The sequence below is a fragment of the Falco peregrinus genome, chromosome 3 (genome assembly GCF_023634155.1).
Source record: "Falco peregrinus isolate bFalPer1 chromosome 3, bFalPer1.pri, whole genome shotgun sequence".
In the NCBI taxonomy this organism is placed as follows: Eukaryota; Metazoa; Chordata; class Aves; order Falconiformes; family Falconidae; genus Falco; species Falco peregrinus.
This window is the reverse complement of record NC_073723.1, coordinates 75598205-75619016: the sequence shown is the minus strand read 5'-3', so window position 1 is coordinate 75619016 and position 20812 is coordinate 75598205. Positions and strand designations below refer to the sequence as shown.

The following is a 20812-nucleotide window of genomic DNA, read 5'->3' as shown; positions in this document are numbered from 1 at the left end:
ACCTTAAGCATAATCATTTTTGCATGGGAATGACTAGAATATTTACTGTAGATCCCATTCCAAGTAATTCTTTAAAAAACTACTGTATCTTTTCAGAAAATAAATTCAGAAAATTTGAAACAGTTGTTCACACAAGTACAATAGTCTGTATCCAAATCCATCTCCTGACAACTCTGCCAGGAACCATCCCTCAATGTTTTATCAGTACTGGATCCAAATGAAAAATCTCAAACTCCAGAGAGGACTGAATTGAACAGGGTAATGTTTCTGACAGATCTCAGTAAGTAGACATTTTGGATCTTGCTGGAACAAGTTCTGAAGATATTAAGGAATATTTATCAAACTTATACACAGCAGAACCCAAAGAAAAGTGCTTGGGATCCTATTTGCCTCAACAGCACAGAGCTATCTTAAACATAGATACTCACACACATAGAAGTCACAGAACAGAATATGCTGAAAGAGCTAATCTAGGTATTTTGTCTGACAATGTAGAAGGGGAAACCTCTGCAAAACATGCAAACCTGACATTTGATATCAAAGGTGAAACTTGAATATGTTTTCTAAAATGGAAATATACTTTGTCTGCAGTGCTTTTATAATTGTTAAAGTCAACAAGTTAACTAAAAGGTTAAGTTTAATAAAAATATAACTGGTTTGTATATCAACATGAGTTCACAGAACTTTGGTATTTTGTGACAGTTAAGATCCACTTAAAATACTTACCATATTTAATCTCTCCTTTTTCTTCTTCATCTACAGCTCTAAAAAGATGTGTAACATTAATCTGTGAAACACCCATGGCAGTCTTCAGAATACAAGCCAAATCCTCTGCTGTTATAGTTTCATTTTCTGACTGGTACAGCTATGAATCAAGACAGCAAGATAAATCATTGCAAAGCTGAATGCTAACTCCTATAAACAGCAACACAAACTATGCAAAATTAGAATTTGGTATTGGAAATTCTAGTCACTCTCAGATTGCTGTGATCTACTGAGGATTTCTCATTAGTTTGCGTAAAAGACAGTATTGCCTATTGGTTTAACCTGTGTATGCTTAGAAAGTAAAGCTTGCTATATTCAGGAAAAAAAGTTATGTTTACATGTCCAACCCGTGGCATTTCAGCAATATTCAGAGACAAGACTGTTTAAAACTTAATATTTTGCAGACAATTAAGAAAAATTTTTAGTCCATTGCGCTACATGTCCGAACTTCAAGAGAGTCTGTGGAATCAGGAGATACATTTAGGTCAACCTAAAGCAGGTACTGTTTCCACATGGTCAGATGTAAAATTCAAGATTCCCTTCACCAATATCCAACTGATTCAACAGTCAGTTTGCATAAAATGCCAACATCTAAATGGCTTTGTATTAATCAGGAGAATCCTACTCCAAAAAGTGATGGGCCTATAATTTTCTGCAAATGCTTGTTCAAAATTCTAGGAAATAATAATTTGCATATTCCTAAGTCCTGAAACAAAGAGTTTCCTCACAAAAGAGTTAGCTTCACTATGGACAGGAGACTGATAACTAAAAATAGTTGTTCACAGTCTCACTATCTTCCTATATCTACAGTGTTTTCCCCTGGAAAAAGGGCCCAAGTATTTCAAAACATCTGTAACAAACAGAACTTCATCATATTTTCTAAAGTCACTTAATTTGCCTGTGCAATGGAAATTGAGACAGAAGAGGTTTTGAAACATCCTTGTCTCATTTTCAAGCTTGACAACACTGCATTCAACAATACTGAACCATGTAAAAAATGCTATTTTGGAAAATTCCTGTTAGTTTCTACATATCATTGAGAAGGTGGGAACTGATGAAATTGAACAGTACAGGCATAAGTATGTATTCTTCTCACAAACAGAAGTTGCTGTCACAAGACAATGGCTATATTTTATTCCTCAATAGAATAAAAAAGTCAGAGGAATAATAAAAAAAAAATAGTGAAGTACTATGGAAGACTACATTCATGCTCAAATCAGGAATCTTTGTCTTTTTCTCTGAGCACCAAACTTGCACATTGTTTCACAAGGAGTAGAGGCCAGGACAAGACACCTGTTTACTTAAACTTGCTATATTTTGACAGACCAAGTAGTCAGAAGATGATACTTGATGGTAAGGCTCACAAACATTACATTGGCAAGATTTGCAACACACTTTTGTTTCCTTAGCAATTAGGAAGGGAGAATGCACAGCACTTATACTGCAGTGCTGCTCTTTGACTTCATTGCCATAATCCCCCGTTCTGTTTTAATTGCCTACTGCTTTAGAACTCTGGTGGCTTAGTAACTCCTATTTTTCAAGTTCTTCAACCATATACTAAACACTTCCACTTGGAAAACTTGTTCAGCTACGTGAAATGTTGCACTTTATCCCTGAAAACAAAAAGCAAGGTGCTTTGCCAAAAGCAGCACATGGCAGAGGACAGCAACTGTTTGAAGTCACACATTCATGAACTGGCTAGACTCTTCAATAGCTCCCAACAAGCTGTATGAATATCTTACTGTACCTGAACCCAGGAAAGGGGAGGAAGAAAGGATTTTTAAAAAGTTCTCTTTACCTTTTTTCAAGAATACTGCAAGCAAAATTTCCTCATCTCAAGACTTTTTTTTAACCTTTCCAATCATCATTAGCATGATAAAATGAGCCATGCCTTCTTTCCCTTGCTGAGTGCTTCCTCTTCTTCATACATACACAGAACTTCTTTGCAGTTCTACAGCTAACTTTGTATTTTGCAATTAATCAGGGAACTCAAAATGATGTATTGAGTTGAAGAATAGAGCAGATAGTGAAGAACAGATTTTATTTTTTTTTTTTAAGAAACAGTTCTATTAAAGTTAGCTGCTTTCAAAAAGCAAATAATCACCTAATCTGAGCTTTTCTTCTCCTAAAATAGTAACAGTATATTGCCCATTATGTGTCATGGCATCACTGAAATACTGCTCAAAAGCCACATTCAAGTTTACTTTAAGCTTGTTCATTTTAGTATGAAGATAGAGCTGATCAAACAGCACCTGACCATTCTCTATGCCATTATATAGATCAAATAAAATAAGCAAGAGACTTTTCTGCTTTTCCCTCAGAAGTAGCAGTAAGTAACAGCAGCTATTACGGGGCAGATTTTCACAATATCTGTAGGATATAAATATTTTTGTTCCTGCTTCCTCCTTTGCCAAAATTGTTTCACACTGGCCAAAGGGTAAGAATGATAGATGTGTATGCTCAACATTCACAGAAGCCTCATTTCTTTAGTAAAACATAGAATAATACAGGTATGCTGAAGAACCTGAAAAAAGCTACTCAGAAAATAAGGCTACCACGTAGTACCATGCAGTTAATGTTCTCAACTCCATGCATTCACCAGTGATGACAAGATCAAGAGTTAGCACTATTCAGTTTCAGTAACTCTAAAGATCATGTGAGCTCGAGGCAAAGGGAAAAGCCAACACAGGATGCAGCAAAGTTTGCATGTTGGAATAGCAACATTAAAGAAATTAGAGTAAAAAGTAATAAATCAAGGTGTCCGACAAAACCACTGGAATTACAAACATTAAGTATTACCACTGTCATTTTCCCAAAAAGCCTGCATTAACCATCTATGCTGATGCTGCAACAAACCACTGAGGCTAGAACAAGACCAGGAACGCTTCTGGGGAAGCATAAAGTCTGGGCAGAGACCGTAGGACCAACACAGCAACATGGTAAGACTAAGAGGGAAGAAAATCTTATCAGGATGACAAAAGGGGGTAAAAAGATTAATCTCTATTAACATGTAGGAAAAGTTTTAAAATACTTCATTAACTTGAAAAATAATGCTTGATTGAAACATTATAAAAGTAGTAAGCACAACTCATTAGCCTTTCGTTTAGAGGAATCAATACAAAGGACTTCATGTTTGAGACTCAAGGTGCTGAAAAAGGTTCTACCAGAGTACCATGGAGAACTAGTTCAAACTGCAAACTTCCATAATTTTACACAACTTAAACTTGCAGTGCATTCCCTCTGAACATGACCTCTTAATCACATTTCCATTACTGTTATTTTAAAATGGAATTAAGTATTAAAAGAGCATGTGAAACAAGCTTCTGTTAAGTCTAGTGGCAGTATTTATTTTTTTTTTTAAAGTATACTACATAGTGGAAGAAAATGCCGCTTACCTGAAATGCCAACTGAATTGTTTCCAGAGTTTTGGAAGGTTTACAGACAACTGACAAAGCAATGACAAATTCCCGAATGTCAATTATGCCATCTTCATTCTGTGAAGGAAAATGTCAGCTCAAAACACTGCAATTTGTCTGAGAACTTTCATAACTAACAGTTGCTAAAGATGCAAAATATTCGGGAAGATCATTACAAAAAAGTCTCACTGAAATGGAATTCAGGGCAAGAACCTGGGTCAAAGCTCTGCGGGCTCTTTTCAGAGTCTCAGTCAGCAGTCACAATTAAAAGATTCTTGGAAGACAGTGTTGCTACTGTCACCCTTCACTTGCATATTTAAGATTTTTATGTTAAACCATCTGAATTACTGGGTCGAAATTAAAATCAGAGAACCAGAGGACAAGGTAGCCAAATTTAAGCCCTGAATACATGACATCTGCTCTCTTGTCTAACAGAGAACACTGTGGACATATCCATCTCTTGGTCCAAACAGCACCTCATCCAAAGATAATAGCCATCCCCCCTATCCTGACTCATTGCCAGAGGAATGAAAAACTGGCTCATTTGTCACCTTCCTAGGTCCTTCGGGTTTCAGACATCCTAGAAGAACAAATCATTTATTTACAAGTTAAGTGAAATATCAGCTAATAGGCATTGCATTCAGTTGCAACAAGCTGCAGCAGAGGTTTAGCCTGAAACCATCTTTTTTCTCTTCATATTTTGCATCTAGAAAGAAAATCAGTTTTGTCCAACTAATACTCCTTTTAATTTCTACCTGAATGCGTGCTTTTAGCTGACGAAGGTGTCCTTACCTTGCTGAAAGGGAAATGCAGCAGACAAATACTGCAGTGAAGTGCTCAAAAGTACTTAGTGCTGGCCCAAATCAGACTCAGTGAATTCAACTGGAACAGAATTAGGCTAAAGCAGAGTTTACCAAAAGCAGTATAATTTTTAAACACAATGTTTCTTACCTCATCAAAAAGTGCAAACATACTTTCTAATGTGTGAGAAACTGGAAATTCCAAGTATGCTGAAAACTCTTTAAGGTCAACCTTTTCTTTTTTCATTTTCATGGCAATTCCAGCATATTTGTCAAGATCATCTTCAAGTGTTTCTGGCTTCAGCCTAGAAAGCATATTATTTTTTCACATTTTAAAAATAAAAACCCAGTTTAACAAGACAACTTCCAATATATCAAATGAAACAATGGATGATAATGGTGTAAAGCTTTACAAAATCTGGAATCAGAATTACTAAGCAACTTTATAATAAAGTCATGTATTCCTGTAATTTTAAGTCTCCTGTTAGTTCTTGAACTGCATTATAAATTATGGCAAGGGCTTAGGAACCCTGGTCAATTTTATGTAATTTATTCTACCTTGATTATAAACCGTATGTGTAAGCAGTTCAACATGAACAAGAAACACAGTCTAGAACCAGCTAGTAAGAAAAAACAGGCATTGAGAACTAGGTAGGATTTAGGTCACCTGAATATGGCCCTATTGTAGGACAGTAACATAAACCAATTACAATTCCAAATTTACTAGTGTTACTGAACAGGAAAGACCTGATGCAACTTGCCTAGAAGAAATCAGGGATTGCATAATACAGATTATACTGTTAATCCTGTTTGTCAGTCCTCATTTTTCACATTCAGTCCAGAGTTGGACACCATTATGAGGTGACACAAAGTTATAGCAGTTAATACAGCTACAGAAATTCCCTCAGTCCTTCTGATTGCCGAATCAGACTTGGACCATTGAAAGAACAGCTTTAGATTTATGCAGGTATCTACTGCACAGTTAGTTGGGTTGGTTTTGTTGTTTTTTTCCCCTAAGTCAAGCTTTCAGCTTTTGCTTTGCAAAAATAAATCTTACTATGACTAAATGGTGCTTCTAAATTCCCTCCCTAATATAACATCAACAAAATCTCGATCAGCAGGTTTCCTCTGAACTGATTTAGGGTAATGCGGGCATCCAAACTTCCCAGTCAGAAGACAGAAGCAGCCCATAAAATCTTCTACAATATTCTGCAGTTGTCTGTTTTGCTCTGTTCGCTGCTGCAGATAAGGAAAAGCAGTACTCGCAAGCTCACACCAGAATTGTTCCCAGACTGCAGCTGGAACAACTCAGCAGTTTTGTCACAGTGACAAGAATGAATACAATACTTAATAACAGCATTCTCAGGAGCTTCTGAAAAAAGATAAGAGCATTCCTGACGCCAAAATTATCTGATACGTCAACTCCAGACCTTGACTGCTTGCTGAAACGACTCTACCTAAAAATCACTACTTTTAAACAATAACACTACTATGTTGTCTGTCATTACCTAAACTGACTTACCAAAAATGGACTAAGCAAACATCACCAAGCCCTGCGTTGCTGAATTATAAGACCTGAACATGCAAGAATTCTTCCAGAGACCCGAGGCCCCTACAGAACATAGGTGCTTTAATGCCAGGATGGAGAACACATATATCTTAAGTTTTGGTCCTAGACACTATAAAAAGCGCAGTGAAACATTCCTCTGCAAACATTCATTTTCCATGATCAAGTAGAAAAGCAGCAGGAACAATGGCAAAGGCATTCATGGAGGATTTGAAATACACACAGGACTCAGCTTCTCACATGCAGGCCATAAGAAGTGTCCACAGACAATACATCCCCACTGTAATAACTGAAATAGTTTTTAACTGTAGGATGAAGGATAGCTGGCATCCAAATCCTCCCTTGAGATACGCTACCACTGACAATAGACAGTCTTAACATCTGTCTCTAAATCACAGAGATCTGATTTGCAATGAAATGACTCAAAATTCACCTCCTAGAACTGGCGAGTAGCATTTGAGACTTCTGAGATCTCTTCACCAGTCAATTAAGACTAAAAAGCTAAAAAGTTCAAAGGCAAAACCTTGTACAGAGCGCAGCATGGCTTACTACAAATCTTACCAACATTTTGTGGTTTGGATTTTATAAATATAGAAAGAGATGTGAGTCAATCTCAAAGATCAGCAAGGCAATTACTGCTTTGGCTTGAGTATGACCGTGTTGTACTTAATTCAAGGTGGGCTCACTTCCTTCTACCCTTTTCAGAATCAGAAAATAATTGATGTATAGATGACCAATATCTGCTATGCTGAAGTCTTTTGAAGCCAAGTATTCTAAACTCCAAAATAGGTTCTGAACCAAAATGAAACAGTTTGAACGTCTCAATTCCTTCTAAGTTTTTACTTATATCCCAATAAAGGCTATAAAAAGCTACAGAGCCAACAGTGGATGTCTGCTCGTGAAATCATGCTTATTTACATAATGGCTTCCATGCAGGATCTAGTCTTTATGATACATGATATTATTTGCTGTTGTGGCATTTTGCTTCATTTTTTTAGGCCAGTGCACACACAAGAGAACAAAATATCATTCCCAAGTCCTTGAAGATAGAAAGGGCATTTTCCAAGATTATTAACAGCTCTGCATTAAATCACAAGGAAAACTAGATCCCTGAAGGTACAATATTTTCAGCATAATTACCACCATTTTTAGCAAGTGAGATGTCTTACCTCCTTAAAGCTAGTTTCTAGTTGTATTTAACTATTTGAAAACAAACCCCTTTCTTGCGTGCTGGGAACATGCCAAAAAACTAGAGTCTCACAAAGCTGGAAGTTGCAGAAGAACAGCCAGATCCTGTAGCTATCTACTGTAAACTGCAAACTCATTGAGAAACATACCTTGAGCCAGAAAAGCAAAATACATTTAATTTTGTTTCAGCTGATGTACTTCTGCACAACTTCTTGTCATAATGGAGAAAGGATAGTGAAAACAGCTGCAAAACCGACCTTCCAAATACTCCAGCATACCCTGCCCAGATCCATGAGGCAGAGGCTATCATGGTTGGTATTTGGTTAAGCCTGACACATGATCACCTCCTGTAACGGCCAGTATTGCTTTTATCATGAATGCAGATGGTCGACATTCTCCAGAGTTTTTTTCTTGTTATAGATGACCTTCGATTACGCTGAAGTCACGGCACTGTTAGCTGTGAGAACTTTGGGGATGCAAAGTTCTGCCTGCAGTCTGGACCACCATTTCAGGCACACACGGACAGCAGTTGTTTGCCTAGTAGTCTGGATGGTAAAGGCTAGTGAGCAAGAACAGACAGGCACCAGGCCTGTAAGATTATTATCTCCTTTCAGATGTTATGAGTCTACAGAGGCACTGCCTGGTAAAATCCTCATGGCCAACTGGATAAAATATTGGAGAACAATAGTCAAAATGGAGTTGATGTTTAATTCAGGTCATTCTCACCAAAATACTATGGCTTTTACGAGACAGCAGAATTGATTCAACACAAGCAGGTTTACCAACATTGAATTTCACCAGGGCCAGGAAGTATTGAAGGAGGTAAACCTTACCGGCTTGCTAAGGTTGTAGAATATTCTTCCAGGGCAGACATCACTAGTACCCATCACATGGGTACAGGATGCCAATAATACTCAGGCAAATGAAGGAGACAGTTAAGGATCCAAAAAGAATTCCAAAACAAATTGCTGCTTGTTGTTAAAGATTAAATTACTAAGAGTAATCCTACTGAGAAAACTAAGAAATCTAGAAGGCAAGCACAGAGAGCTCTTCTGCAATCTGACCTGAAAAGGATGATTTGGTGCAAACCATACCTTTTAAAAGAAGTGGACATAATCAGCAAAGCCATACTGTCTTCAGTAAAAAATACAAAGAACCTCAGAGTCTGTGTACTAAATGCACACATCAGACCAAGAACCTGCCAAATCAAAGGGTCTTGTGCCACATGTATGCCAATAATAAAATGCACATTCACCATGACACCACATTACGTCCTTGCTGTACTTTCTAGACTTACTGCTTTTTGACACACAAAGTGGAAGCCAACTACCATACTGGAAGAGAAAATGTGCCATCTTGTACAAGTACCAGTGTTGCTTAACTTTCAAAAAGAAATTTAAGAGAAAATAAGATGAAAAATCTTAACTTTTACAGAGTATTTGCCAGAAGGACTTTCAAGTGAATACAGAAAGTCAGGAAGCAGAAAACTATAACAGAACTTTGTGAGACACCCTCACTCACTCTTGCTTAAGGTTCCAAATCATACCTGGGCTTTTAAAAGTGAAAGATTTGGGAGGAAAAAAACCAACCAGGAAGCAATTACGTAAGTAATACAGTAGAAGAGTACTGAATGTTAACAAATTGAAGGGCAGATGGAAAACAAGAAGAGAGATCAGTAAAAAAAAATATTCAAGAAGAGGATAAGCAAACAGATGATCCTGCCCAGAAGTTTGATGAGCCTATTAATACTACTTCTCCTCCAAAGATGCAAAAGGCATGGACCACTAAAATTAGTTAAGCAAAATCTCAGGTTACATCAAGACCTGATTTTATAAGCCTCATCTGACAACAAGCACAACACAGGCACTAAAAAAATTTCTACTTTGGATATATGCTATGTTTGGTTTTTGGTTTTTTTTTTTAAAGAGAGAAGAGAGATCTAATTTTCAGAAAATAAAACTGAGAATAATCACAACTGAAAATATTAGAAAAATTATTTGACTGAAAACTGGGAATTCTCAAAGGAGCTACAGATGGCCTAAAAGCTACAGTTCCATAAGAAAGGGGAACCAACAATTAAGGCTAGAAGCTCCTTTTAGTTCACAGGCAAAGTGAATGCAGGAATTAGAATGAACAAAAGTTTGAGACAATAGGAACAGATCAATTCAAATCAGAACTTGTGTATCTCCTTGCAGGCAACTACCCTAAACCAGCTCATAAAAAGTATTGCAAAAAGATGGAGATGAGACTTAATTATACTGTATTAAAACTTTCTAAAGGAGAAGATATCCAGAGGTCCTTAATAAGGCACAAAATCCAAACAAGCTTCAATGTAACATGGTAATAGATTCAGTCAAAGTACAGATGGAGAATTGCTTTAAACAGTGGGGTAATTAATTGCAGACTAAATCACCAAATGAAGCAGAGGACTTACAGTGTATGAAGGCTACAATAAAGACTGCATATAGCTTAGTAATCAGCTCATTGGTCAGACAGATTATCAGGCTCAAGAGAAGCATAACTCCTTGAGGACTAATGAATGAAGAATTTGAGAAGATGAGACTATGATCAATTGATCTCTTTGATACAGCAGTCTTTACCACAGAGTTCAGTATAAGGCAGCTGAGTTTCAGCCGGCTGTGACCTGGCAGCTGTATAGGTGTTTTAACAGAGCCCAAACTCTTCATCAGATGAAGCATAAGAACTTGCTGCTGTGGCTGCATGGCTTCTGGATTGGATCCTATCCAGCTGGGCACAGACTAAGCAAATTTTACAAACAATGTTCATGAACCCTGTAGATACATAACATGAACAGAAGTAACTCTCCAGGGTAGCAAAATAAGGTATAACTTGATTTCAAAGAGTCTAAACCAAAAACAAGTCTGAATTTGCCTTACTATGAAAATCTTGCATTTAAAATGGGATGTTGCCTTGAAGGTATGTTATTGCTCAAAAACAAGTACTTAGACTGGATGCAAAATCCATTGAATAAAATTTACTGTTCCAGTTATTTAGGGAGGTGATCAGATGAACTTAACGCCTCCTTGGCCTCAAAACCTTTGAATAAACAGCAAAATGACTGCATCACCAAACATGCATTAGAGATGAAGTCACATTACAATCTTCATCCAATTGTGCCAGAAAAATACCATCATAATAGCCTTCTTATTGGCACAGATCCAAATCAAGACAGGAAAATATTTCACCAACGTACAATTGCTCAAACCAGACATAACTTTTCTGTTGTGGGGAACCTCACACACAAATGGATGTAAATTGTTTTAGAGGCAAAAAAACCCAAACACCCAGAAAAGCATAATTTAGAAGAGCAGCTTTAAATTGAGCAGATAGAAGCCAGACAATTTAACAAGAGGATTAAACTGAATCCTGGGATTATCAACTGCAAGATAACAGATGTGGGTGGTTTTTTGGGTTGTTTTTTTTTGGTGGTGTTTGCTTTTCTTCCTTAGTACTGTAAATTCAGAGCCTTTAGAACAAAGCAAGAATCTGTTTCCCCTTAGAATTCTCTCCTGTCATAATGGAAGTCTTTTCAGATGGAGGTTCCAACAATGAATCAATATATGCTTGTCATCTGAATGCATAATATATGCTGTCCTACACTGTGTATTCTCCAATAGATCTTTTTTTTTTTTTTCCATTTATGTATACCAGCTGGAAGATGAAGGAAGAATTAGTGGAAGGAAATAAAGTACAGAATGGAAATATGAAACTGTGCTCTATACTTTCAGGTGAGGAGACAAAAAATAAGGGGTGTTTGTATCTTAAAGCAGTTAACAGGATGAGGCTGTAAATTTAGTTTGTGGTTGTCCAATAGGATAGGAAGAGAAACAGGAGAAAAAAACCTGGAAAACAGAGCAACAAGTTTTACTATTTAGTTTATGTGATTTTTTTTCCACTGTTTGCTGAAGCTCTTCTGAAAGGCAAAGCCAGAGGGAACTGATGCTATGAGAAGAGAGGAACCACACTGCGCATCCTAAGCTACAGTTTCATTAGACAGTCCATCTAGCAGTAACCTACTCAAAAGATCAAGCACTTCTTTGTGCTTCTTGGGAAAGGGTGACCCCTCTGCCCTCACTATTATAATGTTAATCCAGTCACAAGACTGCTATGGCAGCACTGTTCTTCCTTCATAGATGTCACAGGAAAGGTCAATTAACTCTTAACTGTATCAAATATTAGGAATCCCACAGTACTCCTGACCCCCTTCAGGAGATGTCTTCTAGCTTTGTTCAGGAATAAACACTTCAGACACTCTGCTCACTTGTGTTGTGGTTTAACCGAATTTCAGACTGAAAATAATAATTTTATAATCTACTCATTAAGATCTAGGGGTGCTGCTTGCAAACGTAGAACAGTATTGGTTTAATTTTACATTACTGTTTCCTCAATTGTAGTATGACAACATTCCATATATATTCATAAATGTAATATTGTTATATGAAGAGAAAACTATAAACATATATAATAAAGATGCACCTTACATATAAATATTGCATATGCTCACCCAAGGCTTCTCACAAGCTTTGCAAATTCTAAAAGACACGTGTCTGAAGGCAGACGAAGTTGTCCTTCAGCCAAAGCTAGCTGACAGTCTTCAAACGTATAGTCTGTCACTGGAACTCCCAATGCCCTTGAATAAGCCAAAGAAACATGTTAAAGCAAAATAATCTAAGAAAAAAAAAAAGGAGTTAATCTGCTGAGTTTATAGCAAGAAATCCTGTAACAATTATGCTCTCTATTACAAAGAACTATAAGAGTGAGCCCATAAAAGGAAGTTCAACATAGAAAGAATGAAATATGGTACTCTATCAATTGCAGAACATCTATTTTGACTTTACAAGTACACAAAAATATAAAAGAATAAAAGAGAAAAATTAGGCAGTGCAGAGGTTTTCAAATTCCTTAATATTTTCATTGAAGTGAATAACAAGGGTTTCAGAATTATTAATCTAGAACAAAAATATATTTAGTAATAGTTACATTAAATTTTTATATTATTATACTAACATATTAACAAATCAATAATCACCCAGGCAGAACAACTATTACCTTCAGATAAGATTACAATTATACAACAGGCAACACTACTCTATAAAGAATGGCTTTTATACTTTATGTTCTAGCAAGTAAACTCTAAGCAAACACAAGGGTTTAAGGCCTTGACTGTGTAAGGACTGCTCAGCAATAACAAAAACATCCCTGTACTACCAACACTATTTTCACCACAGACCCGAAGCATAGCCCCATACTCGCTACTATGGAGAAAAATAACTTTATCCCAGCCAAAACCAGCAGTAACACAAGAAAGGTAGAAGACAAAATATTCCCAAGTTTTTATATGCCAAACAATTAAGTACTTATTTTTGCTTTACTTCTAACTTGGTGCTCTGTAGTAATAGCGGCACCAAAAGAGATTTCAAAGAAATCCAGATATTGTAGTTGCACTGCATTTGCTGCACCCAAGTTGAGAGAAAGACCCTTCAGTTTGGAAGAGACCTTTAAGAATTCAGTGTACAAACATAAGACAATTTAGAAAGCAAACACTGCTCCATATGAGTAGCTCATCTGCATGTTTTCTATTATACTTGATTTTACTTATACTAGTACAGAAAGTGATCTCCTTTGTGCAACCTTTTTTAACTTGATGAAGTCTTCACAAAATTTTTCTTCTTGACTTACCTTCATTCTTTCCACCTATAGGTTTTTCTATCTTACTACTTTTTTTGATCTGTGAAGTTAAAATACAGTAATGACAAGATCGATACAAAACCCTGAGGCATGCCACAGTCATTTTGGCTTTGACAAAAACTCTGCATTTAATTTTACATTTTATTATGGACAGTTTGATCTGTAATGGCAGTTACCGCTCATGTAATAACAACCTAATTTCTGTTAAGTAGCCTCTTCCCCAGAATCTCATTACAAGGCCTTTGAACACCAACATAAGTAGCATAAACCAGTTCTCTTTTATCCACCAATTAACTGTCAAACTTCAGGGATTCTAACATATTAGTAAGACATGCACTTAACATTAAACCCTACTGATCAGGGTTTCTCTCTTCTCTCTAAGGCCAAGGAAGTCAAATATTCAGGAAGAACACATCACTAAGATATTCAAGCTCAAGTACCAAATACATTAAAAAAATTAGGTATCTTTTATAATCTACTTATGAATTGAACAAGGACATACAGGGTAGTGATTTTAGATGAACAGCCTCCTCCTTGCAAGAAGAAACAAACAGGAAGGAACAAAAGTAAAAAGTCAACTAAATGAAAAGATACAGCTACATAGAAAAGGCTTCTTAAAATCCTGCAGACTGTTGAAGGCTAGACTGCCCCATGTGGGCGATATGAAGGGATTAGATTCAGTTCTTCCAGATTTTTCACTTCTTGATCTGTCCCTGTTTCATCACTCCACTCCTCCTATGAATAGTGTCCTAGTAGTATTTGCAAATCAGAAGTCACATTAATGGAATGGACACAAGGTTCTTGTGGTATCGTGTTTCATCCCATAGACTTATGGTTAACATAGTAATGAATGGTGTGTAAAATCCAGATGAAGAACTCCCCCATGCTGTGGGACTTAAATTCATTTCCAAGTTCCACCTGAATTAGAGATCAGGTATTGCAGGTCTTGTCAGTATTTCTTTATATGGTATTCAATATAACATCGTATTATACAGCGTGAAATAATTGGTATAATACAAAATCAGTTTTACTTGGAAGAAGAAAAAGGGGTGGATGACAGAAGGAGAGTTAATTCCTTTTTTTGTACTGTGTGCACACGAGATCATCCTTACAAGACAGCCCTATTAACTGAAAGTGAAATAGATGAACTACTAGGGCAGCAAGGAGACACTATAAGCAGTACTAACCAGAGTGGCTTACATGAAAGAATATGGTAATAACCAAAGATCTTGTCCAGCCAGGCACATTACACGAAATTTCATCAGATCTTAAGGCAACAATAGGTATAGCACATAACAGAAATACAGGAGCTCACAGACAAACAGCTGAAGAGTAGGGCAGCTACACAGAAAAGGGGAAGCTAGTTAAAAGTTAAAAGAAGAAACTGTAAGTGTAAAGTGTTCGTTTGTGGTACAAAACAACACATCTTATGGAATCAGAAGTGACAAGACACTTTTCAAAAAAAGATTCTGAGAAGACAAAAAAAAATCCAGTATGACTCAGCAACTGATTAAGGTGGCAATTAGAACAAAAACTTTTTTAAAAAACATTCTCTCAAGGAAAACAGACAAGTTAAAACATAACCATAAGGTGAGAAGCCAAAGCAAGGAACAATAACGTGTTAAAACTAAAAGCTAGACGCTTTTCAAACACATCAAAAGAAAGATGACTAAGAAAGATCAGGCCACTCAGGCCGGGAGGGGGGGGTGGGGGGGGTGTGCGCGGCAGCACGGGGAGGGTAGAAGCCTGACTGGCTGTCATCCCAGAACCAATGCCAGATTTAAATAACTTCTCATAAATAATGGTCCCCAAACATGTCAAAGGAGCCCAGCCAGAGGAATAAAATATATATTAAAAAAAACCCAACACCCAAACCCACAAAACAAAACCCAACAAACACCAAAACTTAACTGATGATACAGAACAACTTCCAAACAAAAGCAGGGACCATGCCAGATTCAGCCAAACCATCAGGGGGGAAAATACAACCTGCATCTTTTGATAGCTGCGTCCACCCCTTACAGGAAGAGTATTTGGGCCAGACGTACAGTGATACCAGTACAGGAAAACTCCCACTACAATTAATGCCTGCATGTATGCCCAGTGTCAACACAATACACAAAACAGGACTGAGAAGGATAAAAGCATCTTCTCTTGCTCACCTGTTGGCAATTTTCCAGCCTATGGACTTTCAAAAAAAGCAAAATGAACTGAAACAGTGTTTATATATATATCCAGACTTTCAGAATTACAAAATCAGAAGTAAAGAGGAAGAAACAAGTTTTGCTCACAGTAAAGTTCAGTCACAGGATCAACCAAGGTCAGGGCAATTAGAGTTCAAGGGGCTCGAGTTCAGAAGGTAAATCACAAGCTCTGTAGGGCTAGCAGTTTCAACATGAAAGGACCTTTATTTCAGCTCAGAATGCTGAAGAAACTGAAGCTGGGGAACATATAATGTTCATCAGTTGTGCTAAGACTTGTGAATTTTTCCATTTCTTTGAATAAAGACTGGCATACTAGAATTCACTGTAAAGCCTGGGTGCAATTGCAACTCACAGGATCTTCTACAGAAGCAGTTACCAAACTATTCTAACTTATCTCTGGGCAATCTTTCTCTACTTTAATTCAACTGCTAGGAAAAGAAAAGATAATTTGAGATGCAAATTGCAAGTGCAACTCACTGTTTTTAATAAACTAGAAACACAGCGGCTTTTCTCATATCTTTATTTGGAAGCTTCCCCCCCCCCCCCTTTTCTTCATATTACCGCTGCTTTCATAGTCAGTTAACCCAAGCTTGGCCTTTTTAATGTTCAGCAATTTTATATAGCCAGACATGCATGTCTGGCTTGACATAAGACCTTGAGACACTTTTCCTCCCTACCTTCCATGAAATCCCATTTACCTTTCCTGATATCACACTACATGAAATTCCAAAGTCAGCGAGTCAAAAAAAAAAAAAAAAAAAAAACAACCAAAAAAAACCCCACAAACCAAACCCCAAAAGCCTCCTGCAAACCCAACCTGTTAAACACAGCAGTGTACTTGTTATACCCTTCCCTTCTCACACCAAACAGCTCCCTATGTCTAACACTTGTGCAGTCATAAAATAAAAATAAATTATCAACTTTCTCATTTTCCGCATACCAATCCACTACGCACACAAAATTCTGAACATAAAACAGAATGTGACTGCTGTAATATCATGCAAAGTGAGAGAAAACAGTACAGGCAATATTGTGACATTCTGAATCTATGCTTCAACAAAAACATTTTCAAAATGTTTTACATTGTTAATAAGCAGAACTGCGAACTAATCTAGAAAATACTGCACAGGCTGCTCAAAATAACCCTTTACTTTGGCTGTAATCTTCATAGGGTGCTGAAAACATTAAAAGGATATCAGATTTGGTATTTTACTTCCAATATCATATATTTGGTAGAAAGACATACAAAGCATGGTGGACATATAACCCCAGCTTCTAGCAGTCATCTGTATAAGAACATCCTGAATTATAGACTATTTGTGCCGTTGTGTTTTAGAATTACTGATGGACCCAATTCTTTTACAGTATATCTCAGCTCTGATGAACTCATTTTACGCATCTGGTAGCAAATGACACAGTTCTGTACATGTTTTAAAGTGTACTTCCATTTACTTTCAGCTAATCTACTACTGAGTGCTTGCTTTCTCTTCTGCTACGGAAAGTCACAGACTTTCCCTACCAAGCATTTCCAGAACACTCATTAAAATAATGACCTTCAAAACAACTCTCCACTTTTTCTTTTCTTTTGCTTTTTCTTTCTTTCCCAAACTGAAGCGCTTTCACCTATTTAGATCTGGTAGGCCAGGGTAGGTAGCCCCTTTTCTCTCCTTGGACTACTCCTACTTTGTGATGTTCTCTAAACAAATGAAGGTTCAGTCATAAGAGTCTGGCATTCACATCAAGAATATATAATCTCATGATGGTTTAATTTTTAGACAGAAAAAGCAGCTGCTAACAGTTGTATTTATCCCTTGTGTTAAGAAAATGGGTCCTGTAATTATTGGTCTTGTAGGCTTGTACATCACAAATCTTCAAGGGGTGAAAAATGAAGCAGGTTCTCTGTGTTGTCAGGACTCAAAATTCTAGTTCAAACAAGACTTGCAAAAACATTACTTAAATTTTTAAAAATTATTTATTCCTTGAGAAAATAAACATAGCAAGAAGCTGCATACAGTTAACCCTGTTCAGTAACCATGTTCCCCTAATTGCCACACTCATTGTGTTCACAGAAATAAAGAATGTACCATGTAGTGCTGACTGCCATTTTTGTACATGGCCTGAAACCTAAACAAATGGGTGCTTGTCAACTTCAGCACTTAAGTAATTCCACTTACACTAATCCTCACGCCTTTGATGGTACAAAAATGACCAGGAAAAGTAAACTTCAAACTTGAACGCTGAGCATCCAACCAGTACTTCTGCAGACTCACACACAAAACCTGACAGCATAGGCACAAAGCACAGCGTTTTTTCCAAAGTTAAATTTGATTGTCCACTGAAAATACAACAAATAGTCATGAGGCAGACCAGTATGCTACTGTAAACCCACATTCTCAAGGCTATTCTTTGGGAGCTAGCATTACCCTATCACATACACTGGCAGAAATCATAATCTATGTCAAAGCCTGCAAGAAAAAAAGTATCTGATTTTGACTACATAGAAGATGACAAAAAGTGGAGTGAATACAGAATATTATCTGTAATCTATTTTTCTAGCATGCTGGTGAAGGCAAAAAGGATTCATTTCTCATAAGCAAAAATCCTCCTATGTCAGGCTGGTAAGAGTTACTGCTTTAACAGTATGATATACTCAAATAAGGGGAAAGTGATCCTGGCAAGGATTTGACAGAGAAAACATAAGGAAGACAGATGTTTTTAAGTTCCATGTCTAACACACTGCACTTTAATTGATTTGAGCATCTACTGTAAATATAAAAACATTTTAAAATGTTTGTGTAAGTGGAGAAGAAAAACAAAGTTATTGGAAAAAATACAAACCAGACATTTTGGCACTTCTACAGATACTCTGCCTTTCTGGGTCTGCCACAAAAGAAACTTCAGAACTCCTGGGTCTACATGCTGACATTTTACAACACTACCATAGTTCTAGTTAATCATGAGTTAATACTTTGAAGGTATATAAAATACAAACATAACTTAGTTCAGAAAGCTTGACACTGACTACCACCAATGCAAGGTGATAATAGCTCATGCACATGAGGACCCAAATGATGATTTCCAATTGTTAATACAGAAGTGAGCCAATATAATACGTATCTACCTGGCATGACTTACTAGCATGGTGGTTTTAGAAGTGTATCAGAGCAATAAGAAACATAGGAAGTGAATTAGACCTCAAGATACCACCAAATTTTATTTATTTTAAAGAGAGAACCTGCATGGACTGTTGCAATATTTAAAAGCACTCAACATTTTCAGTGATTTGAAAGACTCTAAACATACTTCCTGATAGCATGCTGTGGATGAGATGGATGTTGACTAAACAGAGTAGCAGTCAGAACAAGGCCAGAAAGAACAAACAAGACAGACTTGCTCAAAATAGGTTGTATGAGAAAAAATCAAATGCAAAGCAGATTGACAGGGAATAAGTAGGGGGGCACACTTTAAACAGCAGATAAACCTAATCTGCACATACCTTCTGTGCAGAATAAGAAAATGATCCAAAGAAAGACAAGCATGGAGTAACTATTCAGCAGCAGTGCCTATCCTGCATGAGTAATTCCAGTTTCGATTACACAGATAATTCCCGAACAGAATAAACTGAGATGAATGGCTGTAACAAGACGGCACATGATTCTACTTTTTGGCCCAATACTGTTGAATAACTATCTCAATGAGAAAAAAGATTAAAGATTACAGACATGAAAACACCGGTAATTGCATAGGTGAGATTAAGAAACCCTTTTAGAAAGAAATTTTGTATTTTTATAGATGTTGTAAACTTGCAAGGCTTGGATCGTGCTCATCCTCCTGATGAGAACTGCAACGGAAGACACCACTACCAGTTTGTAATGTAGGGAACAGTCACAAGTGCAACCAAAAGGTCTGTAAAAGCTGAGCACCTTAAATTCATTTTCTATCATGACAGTGTCCTTTAAAAAAGAAAATATGGAAATTTGTCACCTGGATTCTTGTGGAATTTGGTGACAGCACACAAATACTGAAATACCACTCATCAAGAGATCAGCTCATATTACATTTGAATTAATTAAAACAAGTTTAGAAGAAGTCTGTTAAAGGAGGTCCTGAAAAGCAGCAGGAAAGGATGCTTGCAGAACAGTAATCCAGACAGAGTAACTTTTGATCACAACATTCACATCAGTGAGACTATCGTCCCCAACATGGTTGTCATGGTTTAACACCAGCCAGCAACTAAGCACCACATCACCACTCGCTCACTCCCCCCTCAGTGGGATGCCGGAGAGAATCAGAAAGGTAAGAAAACTTGTGGGTTGAAAAAAACAGACAGTTTAATAGGTAAAACAAGTGCCACATGCAAGCAAAGGAAAACAAGGAATTAATTCACCACTTGCCATTGGCAGGCGGGTGTTCAGCCATCCCCAGGAAAGCTGGGCTCCATCACGCAAAAGGGTTACTTGGGAAGACAAAGACACCATCACACTGAACATCCACCCCCCACCAAGCCACTGCTGCCTTCTTTCCCCAGCTTTATATGCTGAGCATGATGTCATATAGTATGGAATATCCCTTTAGCCAGTTTAGGTCAGCTGTCACAGCTATGTCCCCTCCCAGCTTCTTGTGCACCCCCCACCTGGTCCCTGGTGGGGTGGTTCACGAAGCAGAAAACGCCTTGGCTCTGTGTAAATGCTGCTCAGCAGTAACTAAAACATCCCTGTACTCTCAACACTATCTTCAGTACAAATCCAAAACATAGCCCCATACTAGCTACTATGAAGCAAATTAACTCTCTCAGCCAAAAGCAGCACAATGATCCAGCAAAAGCAAACCAGTGCGTGTTCATATTCAAATGGATGATATATGGCAGCAGAAAAGATGCACGATACAAACGGTGGGTTGAAGCAAACCTCTGAATGACAGCATCTCCTTTGTCAAATATTCAATTTGCATATAAGCCAACAGGAACTATATAGACATCCCCATCACTCCCATCTGTGGCTGCCCACAGAGAAGCTAAACATGTAAGGCTAAACGAAAAATTCTGCAGTCAACAAGCAGAAGCAGCATTAAGAATCAGACATCCTGTTAAAGTGCTTTGTTCAGCACTTAGCAGAAGCTGTTCATAAGACAAGATTATGATGAAGGCAAACACATTTCGGGAGC

At 37.3% G+C, this 20812-nt stretch overlaps 1 protein-coding gene across 1 annotated transcript in view; it reads right to left on the bottom strand.

Moving 5' to 3' along the window:
* Positions 1–20812, bottom strand: part of LPCAT1 (lysophosphatidylcholine acyltransferase 1) — a 68382-nt gene that overhangs the window by 11059 nt on the left and 36511 nt on the right. The window contains exons 10-13 of the mRNA XM_055800372.1: positions 12262–12387; positions 5133–5286; positions 4161–4259; positions 727–865 (exon numbers count right to left, since the gene is read on the bottom strand). Coding sequence (XP_055656347.1) covers positions 727–865; positions 4161–4259; positions 5133–5286; positions 12262–12387 — 518 coding nt within the window. The remainder of the gene's footprint in view (positions 1–726; positions 866–4160; positions 4260–5132; positions 5287–12261; positions 12388–20812) is intronic.